The sequence below is a fragment of the Stegostoma tigrinum genome, chromosome 17 (genome assembly GCF_030684315.1).
Source record: "Stegostoma tigrinum isolate sSteTig4 chromosome 17, sSteTig4.hap1, whole genome shotgun sequence".
NCBI lineage: Eukaryota > Metazoa > Chordata > Chondrichthyes > Orectolobiformes > Stegostomatidae > Stegostoma > Stegostoma tigrinum.
Genome location: NC_081370.1, coordinates 12,799,124 through 12,816,331, shown reverse-complemented (window position 1 = coordinate 12,816,331; position 17,208 = coordinate 12,799,124). Strand labels below are relative to the sequence as shown.

Here is a 17,208-nt window from a genome sequence, read left to right as displayed (position 1 = left end):
TTCAAGGTTAGAATTTTAAAGTTAGAAAAAGACATCTTATGTTTGTTCAATAAAAGTCTGAGTTCCCAACAGTTTTGATTGTCTGTGGTTCTATTTACTATCATTCATTCATTCGGTTTCGTGGTCACACCTGTTGTGGTAGTCGTGTCAGTTTCATTGTTTCATTCATTCATTCAAGGTCGCGCGTTCTGGACATAGCACCATTAGTTTTATTAGTAGGGTAACGGTTGCTTGCGTACACTGTGTAGCATTTGTTAGTTTTATTAGTGGAGTAAAGCTTTATATACATGTTGAATAAAAACTTGGGACATGTACATATTGTACAGGAAAATTCTGCAGAGCTATCTAATTATCACCTTTGACTGATATTTGGAGTCACTCTAGATGGAGGGAGAAGATAAACAACTTGGTAACAGCAGCAATTCAGTTGGATTTTAAAATCCAAAAATACTGCTTTTGATGTCAGGGTGCAAAAAGGTTCCATCCTGTCGTGTTTGTGCAGTTTTGTTAGCTGGCACGCCGACTGCACCCTTGAATAGAATGTCAGTCTTGTTTGAATGGGTTTGTTTACATAGCGCGTTATGCATGAGTGCACTTTCAAGTGAGGTGTTACGGCAAATTGAGGTGGTTATAACCTGATATAGTAGCAAACCCCTGAGTTAGTTTGAATGGGGGCTGACTAGTACATGAAAACCTGCAGTTGGTATTATAACCACGAATTAGTGGATTGATGGATTAATAGACATGATTTATGGAGTTATATTAAAAGTCGTTAATACCTTTGAATTCTGATATGTCAGCATGCAGCCATCAGATCTTTGAGAGAGAAGGAGCTTTCCTTTCTCTTAGTAATAGACACTCAAGCTTGACGCAAGCAAGTTTATTTTTCCCTCATCAGTTAACCAGTAAGTCAGAGGTTTCTAAGTGCAAATCAGCTACCCTGTGCCTCCTGCAGGCAAATGAAAGTATGTGGTGAAGGAAGATCATGGAGCAGCAAGCAAAAAGATTCATCTCACTGAATTCTGTGGACATAGAGCATTGAACTGTCTTCCCAGTTTTTTTCCTTCCTTTTTTTGTCTGTTTGTAGGGGTGGGCCTTAGAGTTTGGGAGCTTGTCCAGGATTGATTTGAAACAGCCGCAACAAGCATCTGGGTGTGGTATTCGTAAATAGCACAGTGAAAGAAAATTCTGTACTACATTTAAGACATGGTGTTAGGAATAGCAAAAGATTTCTAAAGGTAGCTGAGTTGTCACAGCTTGTCTTAAGGCAACTTACGTAGGCCAGGCTGTTTAAATTAATGTATAATCTGGAATTTGCTTGCCAGAGCTAGGAAAACAGAAATGATTGAGTTACTAGCACAATACTTGGGTTCAGAGGAATGACAGGACAGACCAGATACTTATAGAATCATTGAATTCCTACAGTTTGGGAGGAGGCCATTGAACTGATCGAGTCCACACTAACCCACTGAAGAGCATCCCACCCAGACTCACCCCCCTACCCTATCCCTGTAACTCCCTTGCATTTCCCACGGCCAATCCACCTAACCTATACATCTTTGGATTTGATACTCATGGGAGTGAACTGTTGGAATAGAGTGAAGTTCAGTTCCAGGGAATGCAGCTTGAGCATGAAGAGAGAAAGGAGATGGGATAAAACAAAAAGGAAGGGGCAAAGTTAAATAAGGAACGGGAGCTGACAATGGAAAGGAATAGGATAGAGATGAGAAAACTTATATTGCAGAGGGAAAGCGAAAAGAAAAAAATCATTAGTATGGGTTTAAAATGATTTCAATGAACCAGGAGGCGCCAGATGCTGATACAGCGAGGAGAGTCTGAATCATAATGTGAAGTCCACTAAGGAAATGTTTATATTTGCATTTGCAAAGGCCCTACCAAAATTTGAGGAAAAGGATGTGAAGGCATTCTTCATGTCATATTAGAAAATGGCTAGATAAATGAATAAGGCAAAAGAAGACTGGGCATTGCTTGTGCAGAGTAAGTTGAGGGGTAATACAGAGAAAATTTGTGCTTTACTATCAGAGGAGATTTCTCAGGACTAGTACACTGTAGAGAAAGCTATTATGACTGCAGGAGATAATGGGATGAAGGGTCTAGCCCCGAAACGTCAGCTTTTGTGCTCTTGGGATGCTGCTTGGCCTGCTGTATTCATCCAGCTTCACACTTTGTAATCTATTGTGACTGCAAATGAGTTGGTTTCTAAGGCACGTAGACAAAGATGCCAGAATTTAGGGAAATGGCTGGGCCAGATTTCCTAGCTTTATCCTGTCTTTCCATTAGTCTTTTTAACACCCCTCCCCTATCTATACACCTGTCTTTGTGTGTGTGAGGGGGTTTATAAGGGGGTTGGAGTTTTAACTTGTGACAGTGGTTTTTTAAATGTTTATCGGTAGCTTAAGTTTACTTAATTGTAATAAGTAGCCATTCTTGTTAAATACAGAAACTCTGTCTATGCTTTGTCAACCAAGGTGTAAAAAATCAAGTAAATTGGGGAATTTTGTGTACTAACTTTAAAATCCATAATTTTTATCATGACTAATGGGGCTCAGTTTCCAGCGCACTATCATCATCTGTCTCTCTCTCTCTCTCTCTCTCTCTCTCTCTCTCTCTCTCTCTCTCACACACACACACCCTCCACCCCTCCGCCTCACCATGAGTCTAGGCGTTATCTAAAGAAAGTACATTTTTCTTTAAAGTGAGCATCCGATTCTACACGAAATTGAGATACAGGGCCTACTCAAATCTTCTTGCTAGGCAACAACTCAGTTTTCTCTCTAGAAACTTGAATAAAAACCAAAGTACAAGGGGATAAGTGGAGAGTATATCTTGATTCTAGTGTACAGAGTCTAATTAGAATGTGATTTGGTGTCTGGACTAGTAGGAGTTGGCGTAGTTAAGAACTGACCTGGAGAGGGTTAACAGGAGTACATGTTATAGCTTCATCACAGAAAGTCCACTTGATGCTAAGGAGATAGAATGGTTGCAGGAACAGATTCCAGATATTTTTCCATCATAGCTGGTGTCCAGGGCAATCTGACTGAATAAAGTCCATCACCACAGGTCACAGTAACATCACAAGTCGCTGTTAGACAGCTGAAATTTTGGCATGTCCAAAGGTAGGAAGCCGCCACCGGGATGTGGTGGCACAAACTGACTGAACTCCCTCCTCAATGGGGAGAATATGCCATAACCCAGCACATCATCTTATCCCAGAAGAAATTATTGGATTTTTGTGACAATACCAGGAGGAGGGGTCAAAGGAACCAGTCAGTACCACAGCATGGAGGCCAATATTTGGTTTATGATCAGCAGTCACCTCCTGTGTGATAGCATTCGGTGCAGTCCTATCCAAAGGCCTAGGCAAACCAAGACTGTGACTTCCAGCTCCTGCCACTTGACTGGTTGGGATTATTTAGCCAGACTGAGTTATGCCCCCAGATAGAGGAGTTGGGTATACTTTTTATGGAGATATTAGAAGAAAAACAGTAGAAAGGGAAAGAGTAGATCCACTCAAAGACAAAAGGATGGAAGTTATACATGGAGCCACGGGAAGTGGGAGAGATCCTTAGTAAGTACTTTGTATTGGTATTCACCGAGTTTACTAATGTTGAGTGTGTGAACACTCTAGAGAATGTTAATATATTAAAGGTGGAAGTTTTGGGTATCCTAAATTGCAATATGATAGACAAGTCCCCAGGACCAGATGGGATATCTCCCTGGTTACTGGGAGAGGCAATGGAAGAAATGGGCAGCATGGTGGCTCAGTGGTTACTACTGCTGCCTCACAGCACCAGGGACCTGGGTTCGGTTCCAGCCTCAGGCGACTGTCTGTGTGGAGTTTACTCTTTCTCCCCATGTCTACCCATGTTTCCTCCGGGTGCTCCGGTTTCCACCCACAGTCCAAAGATATGCAGAGTAGATGGATTGCCCATGCTAAATTGCCCGTAGTGCCTAGGAATGTTTTGGTTGGAGGGGTTGGACATGGGAAATTAGGGGTATGGATCTAGGTGGGATGCTCTTCAGAGGGGCATTGTGGACTTGTTAGGCCGAATGGCCTGTTTCCACACTAGGGATTCTATGATTCTATGAAATAGCTGGGGCATTAGCAGATATCTTCACATCCTTTTTGACCACAGGCGAAGTTCCAGATGACTGGAGATTAGCCAATGTTGTTCCCCTGGTTAAGAAAGGAAGCAGGGATAATGCGGGAAAATATTGGCTGGTGAATCTGACATCTGTGGTGGGGAGGCTCTTGGACAAGATACTGAGGGACAAGATATATGCGCATTTGGAAAAAAATGGACTAGTAAGTGACAGGCAACATGGTTTTGTATGGGGAAGGCCATGTCTCTCAACTAATTGAATTTTTTGAAGAGTTAATAAAAATAATTGATGAGGAATGAGCTGTGGATATCATTTATATGGACTTTAGTAAGGCATATGATAAAGTCACATGGTACAAAAACTAAAATCACATGGGATTCGAGGTGGGCTGGCTAGATGGATACAAAACTGACTTGGTTATAGAAATCAGAGGGTAGCAGTGGAAGGGTGTTTTTCAGAATGGAGACCAGTAACTAGTAGTGTTCCACAGGGATCTGTGTTTAAGTTGTGTGTTGTTTGTAGCATGTATAAATGGTCTGGAGGAAAATGTGGGTGGTCTGATTAGTAAGTCTGCGGATGACACGATGTTTGGTGGCATTGTTGATAGTGCTGATGATTATGAAGGGAGACAACAGGATATAGATAGATTGGCAACTTGGGCTCAGAAATGACAAATGGAGTTTGATCCAGACAAATGCAGGGTAATGCCTTTTGGAGAATCAAATTTAGGTGTGAATTATACTGTAAATGGCAGAAGCCTTAGGAACGCTAACATTCAGATGGGTCTGGGCATACAGGTCCACAGTTCCCTACAAAGGGCAACACAGGTGGCCAAAGTGATTAAGAAGGCATATGGCATGCTTGCCTTCATCGGCTGGGACATGGAGGCAAAAAGTTGGCATTACCTGTTGAAGCGAAAAAAACCCTTCTTCGGAGTAATCTGTGCAGTTTTGGTCACCACATTACCAGAAGGATGTGGAAGTTTTGGAGAGAGTGCAGAGACAGTTCACCAGAATCTTGCCTGGTTTCTGGGGCATTGACTATGAAGAACAGTTAAAAAGACTAGGGCTGTTTTCAGTTGGAAAGACGACAGCTAAGAGGAGACCTGATAGAGGTCTACAAAATTATGGCAGGCATAGATAGGGTGGGTAGTCAGAGGTTTTTTTTCCAGGATTGAAGTCTCAATTACGAGGTGGCATTCGTTCAAGGTTAGAGGGGGAAAGTTTAAAGGATATGTGCGAGGGAAGTTTATCAAGTAGACAGTGTTAGGAGCCTGAATGCACTGCCATAGGAGGTGGTGGAAGGAGGGATATTGGTGACATTCAAGAGGTAACTGGATGGTTGCGTGAATAGGGAGGGAATGGAGGGACATGGACTGAATAAGAGCAGAAAGTTTTCTTTTTAGATTAGTTAGGGCATGATGACCAGCACAAGCTCAGAGGGCTGAAGGGCCTGTTCCTGTACTGTATTTCCCTGATGTTCTTTTGCTCTAGCTGAACGCCCCCACGCCTCCGTAACTCCTTCAGCATGGGAATCGCCTCACCATGACCAACCAAGAATCTGGAAAAATTGACATTTTTCCTGGCGATAAAGGTGGCCAAGTACACCATCTGGCAGTTGCACATCAGTTGGGTCGGCGAACATCAGGTGTATTTCTTTGGCGTAAGTTGAATGAACTATCCCCTGTTTCTGACCCATGCAGAGGTAATCTCAACAACCACCCCTGCAAGATGCACGAAAAAGGCTGCACACACGGAATACAGACAAAGGGCAGCCTGGACGTGCTCCTCTCCCAAAAGTAAGAGATATGCTAACTTTAATCAGACACTCTGCAAGTGTATAGAAGTCAGATCTGAGTGATGAACTGTAGCCTGTACATGGATGTTTGCAGAGTCCTGAGTGGATACTTGTGATCCATCTTGACAAGCATCCTCTCCTGTTTGATGGACAATGCTTATTACACTGAGATTCTGTCTCCTGTATAATACTCTGCAGTGGTTATTACACTGAGATCCTGTCCCCTGTACAGTACACTGCAGTGGTTATTACACTGAGATCCTGTCTCTATAATATTTTGCGGTGGTTTAGCACACTTGCCTTCATTGTCCAGACCTTTGATTGTAGGAGTTGGGACATCTTGTTAAGGTTGTACATAATGTTGGTGAGGCTTCTTCTGGAGTACTGTGTCCAGTTCTGGTCACCCTGTTAGAGAAAGGATGTTAGTTAACCAGCAAGTGTTCAGAAAAGATGAGATAACAAGGTGTAGAGCTGGATGAACACGTTGTTATCTCAGATTCTCCAGCATTGGCAGTTCCTGGTATCTTCAGAAAAGCTGAACCAGGATGTTGCTGGGAGTGGAGGGGTTGAGATGTGAGCAGAGGCTGGCTAGACTGGGATGTTTTTCACTGGAGCGTACCAGGTTGAACGTAACCTTTAAAGAGGGGTGTAGATAAGGTGAATGGTAGGTATCTCTCCCTTAGGGTAGGGGATTTCAAGACAAGTGGGCATATTTTTGTGGTGAGGGGAGAAAGGTAGTGGTGCAGGTAGATGACGTTGTAAAAAAGGCTTATGACATATTTGCCTACATTGGAAAGGGCATTGAGAATAAGGATATACAAGTTACGCTGCAATTTTATAGAACTTCAATTAAGCCACACTTGGAATATTGCATACAGTTCTGGCCACCATACTACTAGAAGGATGTGGATGCTTTGGAGAGGGTACAGAAAAGGTATACCAGGATGTTGCCTGGTGTGGGAGATTTTAGTGATGAAGAAAGGTTGGATAGACTGGGTTTGTTTCACTGGAACACAGGAGGTTGAGGGGCTGTCAGATAGAAGTTTATAAGATTATGAATGGTGTGGATAGCATGGAAAGTATGAGACTTTTTCCTAGGATGGAGGGATCAATTATGAGGGTACACAGGTTTAAGGTGCAGTAGGGAAAGTTTAAAAGAGATGTGCAAGACAGGTTTTTCACACAAAGGGTGGTGAGTGCCTGGAACACACACCAGAAGTGGTGGTGGAAGCTGACATAATAGCAGCAGCATTCAAGAAGCAAATGAACAAATACATGTATAGGAGGGGAATAGAGAGATACGGATCCCATATGTGAAGACGGTTTTAGTATGGAAGGGCAAAATGTGTCGGCAAAGGCTTGGAGGGCCGAAGAGCTGTTCCTGAGCTGTTTTGTTCTTTGCTTTTTGTTTTGAAGTTGTTTGCTCTGTTAGGCGGATGAAAAAAGATTTAAAAAGATAGGAGGGACAACTTTTTTACACAAAGAGCGGTTCACATGTGGAATGAACTTCCAGAGGAAGTGGTCGATGTGGGTACAGTTACACTTAAGAGTCATTTGGATCAGTATACAAATATCAAATGTTTGGAGGGATATGGGCCAAGTGCAGGTTGGTGGGACTAGTTTCGTTTGGGATTATGATTGGCATGTGGACTAAAGGGTCTGTTTCCGTGCTGTCTAACTGTCTGACAGGAACATGATTGACAGATCAGTCCTCTGGGAAACGTGGATCAGGTTCCAGACCAGATGGACATTGTCATGGCTCCTCCGGCCCTGGACTGTGTAGAAATGGTCAGTGGAGATAATGTGATCCAGCATGAATGCCTAGTGAGATGACCACACCCTGATGAGGATTTTGTAATCCATGTGGAGGAGGGAGACCAGATGCTTGTTCTTAAGTAAATGAAGGTGCCACTTTTCAGCAGGATGATGTCTGTGCCAAGATAGCCTCCAGCAGCAAGACATTACTCCAGGACTACGTAGTTACTCCCCAGGATGTCTCAGAATGCCCTGTGGAACTCCATGGTCAGCCGATCCAATCCTGAGTCGTTTAAGATTTGGGTGAGGGAGCCAGTTGGCTCCTCTAAAGTATCTGGGTGTTGAGCATCCTGGCATTCCCTGGGCCAGCCTGTGGCAGGTCCTCCCATAGAATTTGGTGAGCATCCTTGTTCGATGGATCTGGAGAGAAGAGAGTCATGTAATAGCCTGAGGTCTGGGCATTGATACTATCCTGATCCAAGATGAGCAACCTGCCATGGCTGGCAACACAAAGAGCTGTTGCCCCCACCCTCATTGACTTTTCAGAGTATAGAAAGGGAGAGCAGCGTTTCAGGTCCTCAAGGAATTAGACCCACAACTTCATGTATGCACCTCAGGACCTGATGATTTGCAGGCACCTTAGTGCGCCCTTCCTTTCTTTGTACATTCCCTGTAAGGCTGGGTACGCGTTAGGCTGACAGCTGTGGATTACATCAGTGTTTGCAGACAAACTAGAGTCAAGGGCTTGTGTACTATTCGAAATTTGGTTGGCACCGGTGTTGATTGCCTATGGACTAGTGACCAGTTATCAATAGTGAAATTCTTCTGTCTGCCAGCAAACGTCTGATTAGTTCTTAGGTAAGTTGAGGCTGGGAACAAGATAGAGAGAAGCCAACAGGTCTCCACCAACCAGAGTATGCTCTCAGTTCCCTGCAAGAAGTCACTTTAATCCTGAAGAAAACAGGTTGTGTTTCCTTCAGTGGTTGCTGTCAGTTGTGACTTTTAATTTTTTTAGTCAGAGATGTTCTGATAAATGAACCAGCCACCCTGGGCATATTGCAAACCAGTGGAGCATCCAGAGAAGGATCACTGAGAAACAGCATACTGACCAGGATAAGAATCATATTAACAAACCTTTTGAACGGGAACCACTGAACTGTTCATCTGCTTTTTCCTTCTGTCCATAACCCATCTTTTCACCTCTGTCTATCTGTGTGTGCAAAAAGGACAGTTTATAAGGAGATTAGAGGTTTAATTATCACTGTTATATGCCAATGGTTCATAAACTTTCGCCTGTAGCTAGAGTTACTTGGAATGAATTATAGATTTTGATGGGTTTCTATAAACCTGGTTTGTGCTTTCTGTCAACCCGGGTCTGAAAAGCAGGTAAATTGGGGAATCTTTGTTGATAATCTTTGACTTTTGTGATAACCACAAGGAAAGCAGAGCTTGATTTCCAGTGCACTATTTCAGTGAGTCATTTTGGCACATGAAATTTGTATGGCAGTACAGAAAACAGTGGCATCATACATGGGTATGTAACGTAGCCTGAACTTCATAAAGGCATAGTGCAGTTATGTAAAATTCTTAACATGTAACCAAAACCAGCACACTTGATACTTACACCAGCTTCAGTTCACATATTAGTTGATTGTGCAGAGCCATTGCCAAAAGGAAACGCAGGACATCATCTACACCCAAATTCTATTTGCTGCCCAATCCCACACTTGCTGGTTCCCGGCCAGGTTACGCTAACCTAACATTCTCTGCCGTCTCTCTCAGCCAGAAATCTCTGTTCATTGCTTGATGGACCTGCATTTTTAGTGACTGATCTCTTGACAAGAGCATGCCTTTCTGTCTCTCTCTCTCTCTCTCTCAGAGCAACCCTAAGGATCCTGCTGCTGCACTGGTATAAGGCTGGAATCCAGACTTCTCCCCCCATTACGCCACTGGATAGAGAGAGACATCTACACAGGGGCAGCTGTGAAGGTGAGAGAGCAGCCCCGAGCTGTTCAGAAGAACATGGAAATATTGGGGAAATAACAAGGGGGACAGACAAGCAAGCTCACCTACCCCACAATCTCTAGTCATTTCCATGGGTCACAAGCTCCCTCTGAAATCTTTTGCCCTGTACTCCTCCTGTGGCACTGCACTCCACACTATCTGCCCCCTTGGGAGACAGACAAGCAAGCTCACGTACCCCACAATCCCTAGTCATTTCCACGCGTCACAAGCTCCCTCTGAAATCTTTTGCCCCGTGCTCCTCCTGTGGCACAGCACTCCACACTATGCCCCCTTCCTGTTGCTGCTCTCCTAACAGCCTTTCCAAGCACCCATCCCTATTTCCCCACTGCAAAACTTCCTGATCCTAAGACACTTGCTGTCATGCCTTCTCATCCCCTCACTCCACTGCTATGTTCCCATCTCCCAGGCATTTTGACCTCTCTGTAACCTCAACTACCTCCTGACCCAGCTTCCCACTCTCAGAACTCTACACTTCGCCTAGCTTCCCTCCACCTCAACCAGCTCTTCCTCTCAGCCAGCTCCCTCTTCACCCTGCCCTCCTGCTTTGTTGGACTTATCTAAATTTCATCACACTCTTATTTCACAGACAACGTGACAGAGGCCGAGGTATCCTTACAGTTTACTTCTACTATCTTCATCGGACAGCGTTCGAAGAGAGTAGTAAGGACACTCAATAGTAGTGAGTGACTCAGCTTTTCCACCTCCTAGAGAGAGAGAGAGAGAGAGAGAGAGTGTGTGTGTGTGTCTCTGCATTCAGTCTGGTGCACTGTCAGATGGTCCATACTGAGGGAGTGCTGCACTGTTGGAAGGTCAGTACTGAGAGAGCGCTGCATTATCAGAGGGTCAGCACTGAGGGAGTGCCATATTGTCGGAGGGTCAGTACTGAGGGAATGCCGCACTGTTGCAGGACCTTATTAAACGCCTTGCTGAAGTCCCAGTAGATGATATCAGAAGCATTGTCCTCATTCACATACCTGGTCACCTCTTCAAAAAACTCAGTCAAGTTGGTCAGACATGAATCCTTCCTCCCTTACAGGCCAGCATTTATTGTCCTAGTTGCCCTTGAGAAGGTGCTGGTGAGTGATTGGTAAAACTGAATGGCTTGGTAGGCTATTTCAAAGGGCAGTTGAGAGTCAATCACATTGCTGTGGGTCTGGGATCACATGGTTTGCAGGATTTACTGGCCTCACCCTTTTGGAATAAGTTGCACTCTCCATATTTCCTTCTGAAATGCATCCCACGATTCTGAGACTTTTATCTAAAAGTACCTGCTCCCAGTCTACTTTGACAAAATCATATATGATTTTATTAAAACCAGCCTTCACCTGTTTGAGAACTTTGATTTCAAGCGTATCCTTCCTTGTGTTTTCATAACAATCATAAATCTGACGGAGTTATGGTCACTGTCTGCAAAATGCTCTCAACCACTTCATTTCAATCACTTGCCCAGCTTTGATACCTAAAATTAAGCCCAGGACTGCCCCCTGTCATGAGATGATAGAGTCATACAGCAGAGAAACAGGCCATTTGGCCCACCACACCTCTGCCACCCAACAAATACCAAACTATACAAATCCCCATCATCTATTGCTTACAATGCCCTGACATTTTCAGTGCTTGTCCATTTCTTAAATGTTACAAGAGTATCTTGCCTCCACCACACACTCAAGCAGCTCTTTCCCCAGATCCCCTCTAAACTATTTACTACACCTTAAAATTATGCCCCCTGGTCTTAGACACATCTGCCATGGGGAAAAAAAAAGTTTTCAGGATCTAACTTGTCTATGCCTCCCATAATTTTGTACATCTCATTCAGGGACCCCTCAACCTCTTTTGCTCCAGGGAAAACAAACCCTGCCTATCCAATGATAGTAGGAACTGCGTATGCTGGAGAATCCAAGATAACAAGGTAGAGAGCTGAATGAACACGACAGGCCAAGTAGCATCATAGGAACAGGAAAGCTGATGTTTTGAGTTTCTGAAGAAGGGTCTAGGCCCAAAACATCAGCTTTCCTGCTCCTATGATGCTGCTTGGCCAGCTGTGTTCATCCAGCTCTACAACCTGCCTATCCAGTCTCTCCTTGTAACTGAAACTTTCCATCCCAGGCAACATCCTGGTGAGTCTCTTCTGCACCATCTTCAGTGCAATCATGTTCTTCCGATAGTATGGCGACCAGTACCACATACACTATTCCATCTGTGGCCTACCCAATGTGTAATAAAGTTGTAGCAATACTTTGCAACCTGGCAATTGAGGTCAAGCATTCTGAATGCTGCCTTCAGCATCCTGTTGTGTTGACACCTTTAAGGACCTTTAAGGGCTTATGCACCAAGGTGCCTTTGTTCCTCAGTACCCCTTAGGGACCTGCGCATCATTTTGTAAATCCTTCCCTTATTAGACTTTGCAAAATGCATCACCTCGCACTTACCAGGTTTAAATTCCATCAGCTACTGCTCTGTCCGATATACCAGTTAATCAGTATCAGATTGTATCCTGAGACCATCTTCCACATTGTCAACAACTACTGAGCCAACGCTGCTTTGTCAGTGAGTCAGTGTAGCAAATAAACATTTTTCAGAACACCTGGAGCTTTCTGGTTTTCTGTGCAGATTGTACCTTTGGAGGTTGTCTCCTCTGTCTGCCTAGGTGGCACTCACCCTTTGGCACTTACTGTTAGAGATGTTTGTGTGGACTCTACTGGAAATGGTAATCTTGAAATTGCTCTTTCAGCTCCAGCTTTGCAGCTACGTCGCTGGGGCAGTCCTCAAGAGGAACAGAGACAATGGAGTTCACAGGCAGGAATTCAGCACCCTCCAACCATCCTCACCCAGCAGGAAATTCTGGCCGAGTCACTGTACATCACCCGCCCACTGGTGCACTGTATCCTACACTATAAAGAGCCTGAAGGCTGTTCAACCTTTCCGTGTTTACACTGCAGTGCCTTCAGCTCCTCAGTAATTGCATAGGAACAGGAGGAAGCCATTCAATCCCTCAGTCTTTGTACAGGAAAGATTACTAGGGCACAGGAACAGGAGGTGGTCATTTAGAAACTTGAGTTTGCTGCTAAAGAACAGGTGGAAGCTATTCATCTACTCTATATTTATGTAGGGGTAGGAGGAGGCAGTTCAACACCTCAAGCTTGTTATACAGGGAGGGCTAGAGGCCATTCAGACCCTCAATCCTGTAACACCAGAACAAATAGAAGTCATTCAGCCTCCCAAATCCATTACAGAGTCACAGGAAAAGGCATTTCATACTTGTAATGTTCACATATGAACAGGCCGTTCCTCGCTGCTCCCAGACCTGAGTATAAACAAGCCAGAATGAGATACTTTCCTTATCCCAAACTCCCAGTGCTGGCATTAGGAATGTGGGGACAGAAATCCTGGAAGCCATGGCTCCTTTCTGGCATTGTGGATATTGCAAGGTGAGTTGCAGACGCATGATATAAAGTCCACATGCAAACTGCGTGAGTGGAAATGAAGTATAATGCACTGAACTTGTGACCCAGGATCAGAGATATATAAACACCAATGCACAGACCTGTTAACTAGGATCAGAGTTATACTGACACCAGCACACATTATACAGACACCAACACACACCTGTTAACCAGGATCAGTTATACTGACACCAGCACACAGACCTGTTAGCTGGGATCAGAGTTATGCAGACCTATTGTCCTGTATTTATAACTGGTGTATTCCCACAGCTTGAGTTTAATGCGGGACCCGAAGGAGATGAGACAGAGTGAACGTGCTGAATTGCGTCGAAGGACCTTCCTCTTACTATACTACTTACTGCGATCCCCATTCTACGACTGTTACTCAGAGTGAGTGATCACTTTTGTTTTCAGGGCTGTGGTGTGGAGCTGGGACCCCCTTTGCAGGGCACTGGAGAAGGTCTTCAATTTACTGGATGCCTCTTGAGCCCTATTTACCAAAAACAGCGTTCTGTATGGAGCCCTATACAGGACATTGGCTGGTATCTTCCCCACTATCTTTGTATTCTTTGAGGGCTGAGTCTGTCTTCGGTTTCCTAATCCTTACGTACGTTTCCTTTTTCTTGTCTTCCAATTTCTCTTGTCATCCAAATTTCTTAAATCTTGCCACCCTTTGTAGTTGCTTTTCCTGAAGCGCTCCCCCACTGAAACTTGAATCATCTGGCTAGGCTGATTCTCCAATGCCAGATCTAATATGGTCCCTACCTTAGTTGGACTATTTAAACAGTGTCTTAAAGAAACAATCTGGTCGCCCCTAATAACCGCCTGCTTCCCAATCCAAGCCATTGGTGCTAAGGTAGTCCCAGTCAAACAGGAAAGTTAAAATCACCAAACACAACAACCCCGCCCACGGCCAACGCCGACGGAACCCCGCCCACAGCCGACAACCTCATCGCTCCGCCCACGACCTCCACAGCCAGCAACCCCAGAGAAGACAGCCACACTGAGTGCTGCCGAATCTTCACCATCCCACCAGACCTCCCACTGACTGAGAACGAATGGTCAGTCCTAAGCAAGGGGCTCACGTTTGTCCCCCTACAACCACACATCAATGAATACCAGTCACGTTTGGACATAGAGCAGTTTTTCCGCCGCCTTCGCCTCCATGCTTACTTCAGCCGGGAGCCTAACCCTCCGCCTCCAACACAAGTCCTCCTCCTGGACACCACCCCCAGGCCTCCTACCCTCCCTCGACCTCTTTATCTCCAACTGCCATCAAGACATTAACCGCCTCAACCTCTCCACCCCTCTCACCCACTCCAACCTCTCCCCCGCAGAACGGGCAGCCCTCCGCGCCAACCCCAACCTCACCATCAAACCCGCAGACAAGGGTGGCACAGTGGTAGTATGGCGCACTGACCTCTACATCGCCGGATCCAAACGCCAACTCTCCGACTCCACCACCTACCGCCCCCTCGATCATGACCCCACCCCCGAGCACCAAACCATCATCTCCAACACCATTCATGACCTCATCACCTCAGGGGACCTCCCACCCACAGCCTCCAACCTTATTATTCCCCAACCCCGCACGGCCCATTTCTATCTCCTCCCCAAAATCCACAAACCTGCCTGCCCTGGTCGACCCATTGTCTCAGCCTGTTCCTACCCCACCAAACTCATCCCCACCTATCTGGACTCCATGTTCTCCCCTTTGGTCCAGGAACTCCCTACCTACGTCCGTGACACCACCCACGCCCTCCACCTCCTCCAGAACTTCCAATTCCCTGGCCCCCAACACCTCATTTTCACAGTGGACGTCCAGTCCCTATACACCTGTATTCCGCATGCAGATGGCCTCAAGGACCTCCGCCTTTTCCTGTCCCACAGGCCCGACCAGTCCCCCTCCAATGACACCCTCATCCGCCTAACCGAACTCGTCCTCACCCTCAACAACTTCTCTTTCGATTCCTCCCACTTCCTACAGACAAAGGGGGTGGCCATGGGTACCTGCATGGGCCCCAGCTATGCCTGCCTCTTCGTAGATTACGTGGAACAGTCCCTTTTCCGCACCGACACAGGCCCCAAACCCCACCTCTTCCTCCGTTACATTGATGACTGTATCGGCGCCGCCTCTTGCTCCCCAGAGGAGCTCGAACAGTTCATTCACTTCACCAACACCTTCCAACCCAACCTCAAGTTCATCTGGGCCATCTCTAACACATTACTCACCTTTCTGGACCTCTCAGTCTCCATCTCAGGCAACCAGCTTGTAACTGATGTCCATTTCAAGCCCACTGACTCCCACAGCTGCCTAGAATACACCTCCTCCCACCCACCCTCCTGCAAAAATTCTGTAGCCTATTCCCAATTCCTCCGCCTCCGCTGCATCTGCTCCCAGGATGAGGCATTCCACTCCCGCACATCCCAGATGTCCAAGTTGTTCAAGGACCGCAACATTCCTCCCACAGTGGTCGAGAACGCCCTTGACCGCGTCTCCCTCATTTCCCGCAACACATCCCTCACACCCCGCATCCGCCACAACTGCGCAAAGAGGATCCCCCTCGTTCTCACACACCACCCCACCAACCTCCGGATACAACGCATCACCCTCCGACACTTCCGCCATCTACAATCCGACCCCACCACCCAAGACATTTTTCCATCCCCACCCTTGTCTGCCTTCCGGAGAGACCACTCTCTCCGTGACTCCCTTGTTCGCTCCACACTCCCCTCCAACCCCACCACACCCGGCACCTTCGCCTGTAACCGCAAGAAGTGCTACACTTGCCCCCACACCTCCTCCCTCACCCCCATCCCGGGCCCCAAGATGTCTTTCCATATTAAGCAGAGGTTCACCCGCACATCTGCCAATGTGGTATACTGTATCCATTGTACCCGGTGTTTCTTCCTCTACATTGGGGAAACCAAGCGGAGGCTTGGGGACCGCTTTGTAGAACACCTCCACTCGGTTCGCAATAAACAACTGCACCTCCCCGTTGCGAACCATTTTAACCCCCCCTCCCATTCTTTAGATGACATGTCCATCATGGGCCTCCTGCAGTGCCACAATGATGCCACCCGAAGGTTGCAGGAACAGCAACTCATATTCCGCTTGGGAACCCTTCAGGCCAATGGTATCAATGTGGACTTCACCAGCTTCAAAATCTCCCCTTCCCCCACTGCATCCCAAAACCGGCCAAGTTCATCCCCTCTCCCCACTGCATCCCAAAACCAGCCCAGCCTGTCTCTGCCTCCCTAACCTGTTCTTCCTCTCACCCATCCCTTCCTCCCGCCTCAAGCCACACCTCCATTTCCTACCTACTCACCTCTTCCCACCTCCTTGACCTGTCCGTCTTCCCTGGACTGACCTATCCCCTCCCTACCTCCTCACCTATACTCTCCTCTCCACCTATCTTCTTTTCTCTCCATCTTTGGTCCGCCTCCCCCCCTCTCCCTATTTATTCCAGAACCCTCACCCCATCCCCCTCTCTGATGAAGGGTTTAGGCCCGAAACTTCAGCTTTTGTTCTCCTGTGATGCTGCTTGGCCTGCTGTGTTCATCCAGCTTCACACTTTATTATCTTGGATTCTCCAGCATCTGCAGTTCCCATTATCTAACCACAACAACCCTGTTGTTTTCACATTTTCCGTAATGTGTCCACATTTCTGTTCCTCTATCCCTTGCTGGCTGTTGGGAGGCCTGCTGTATAACCCCATCAAAGTGATTTCCTGAGCTCTATCCATATGTCATTGCTGATGAGAGACCCAAAGGGTCCTCCCTCAGTACAGCTGTGATATTCTGCCTTATCAGTAACACAACTTCCCCCACATCTATCTCATTTGAAACATCTAAATCCAGGAACATTAAGCTGACAATCTTATCCCTCTCTCAATCAAGTCTCTGTAATAGCCACAGGATCATCTAATATATATTTATCTGAGCTGTTAGTTCATCTCTTTTACCTGTCATATTCCTTGCATTAAAACAAACACCGCCAGTGCTACTAAATTCAGCAGCCTTCCAGCTTGTTCTTCCTCTTAGCTGTACAGGACAGAGCCTC

General features: G+C 46.1%; 1 protein-coding gene across 2 annotated transcripts in view; it reads left to right on the top strand.

Moving 5' to 3' along the window:
- pex16 (peroxisomal biogenesis factor 16) overlaps positions 1-17,208 on the top strand; it is a 47,573-nt gene that overhangs the window by 26,351 nt on the left and 4,014 nt on the right. The window contains exons 5-9 of one of the 2 annotated variants that reach the window (XM_048546110.2): positions 9,557-9,666; positions 10,289-10,381; positions 12,434-12,583; positions 13,058-13,130; positions 13,416-13,535. In XM_048546110.2, coding sequence (XP_048402067.1) covers positions 9,557-9,666; positions 10,289-10,381; positions 12,434-12,583; positions 13,058-13,130; positions 13,416-13,535 — 546 coding nt within the window. The remainder of the gene's footprint in view (positions 1-9,556; positions 9,667-10,288; positions 10,382-12,433; positions 12,584-13,057; positions 13,131-13,415; positions 13,536-17,208) is intronic. The other variant, XM_048546111.2, reaches the window with a different exon arrangement.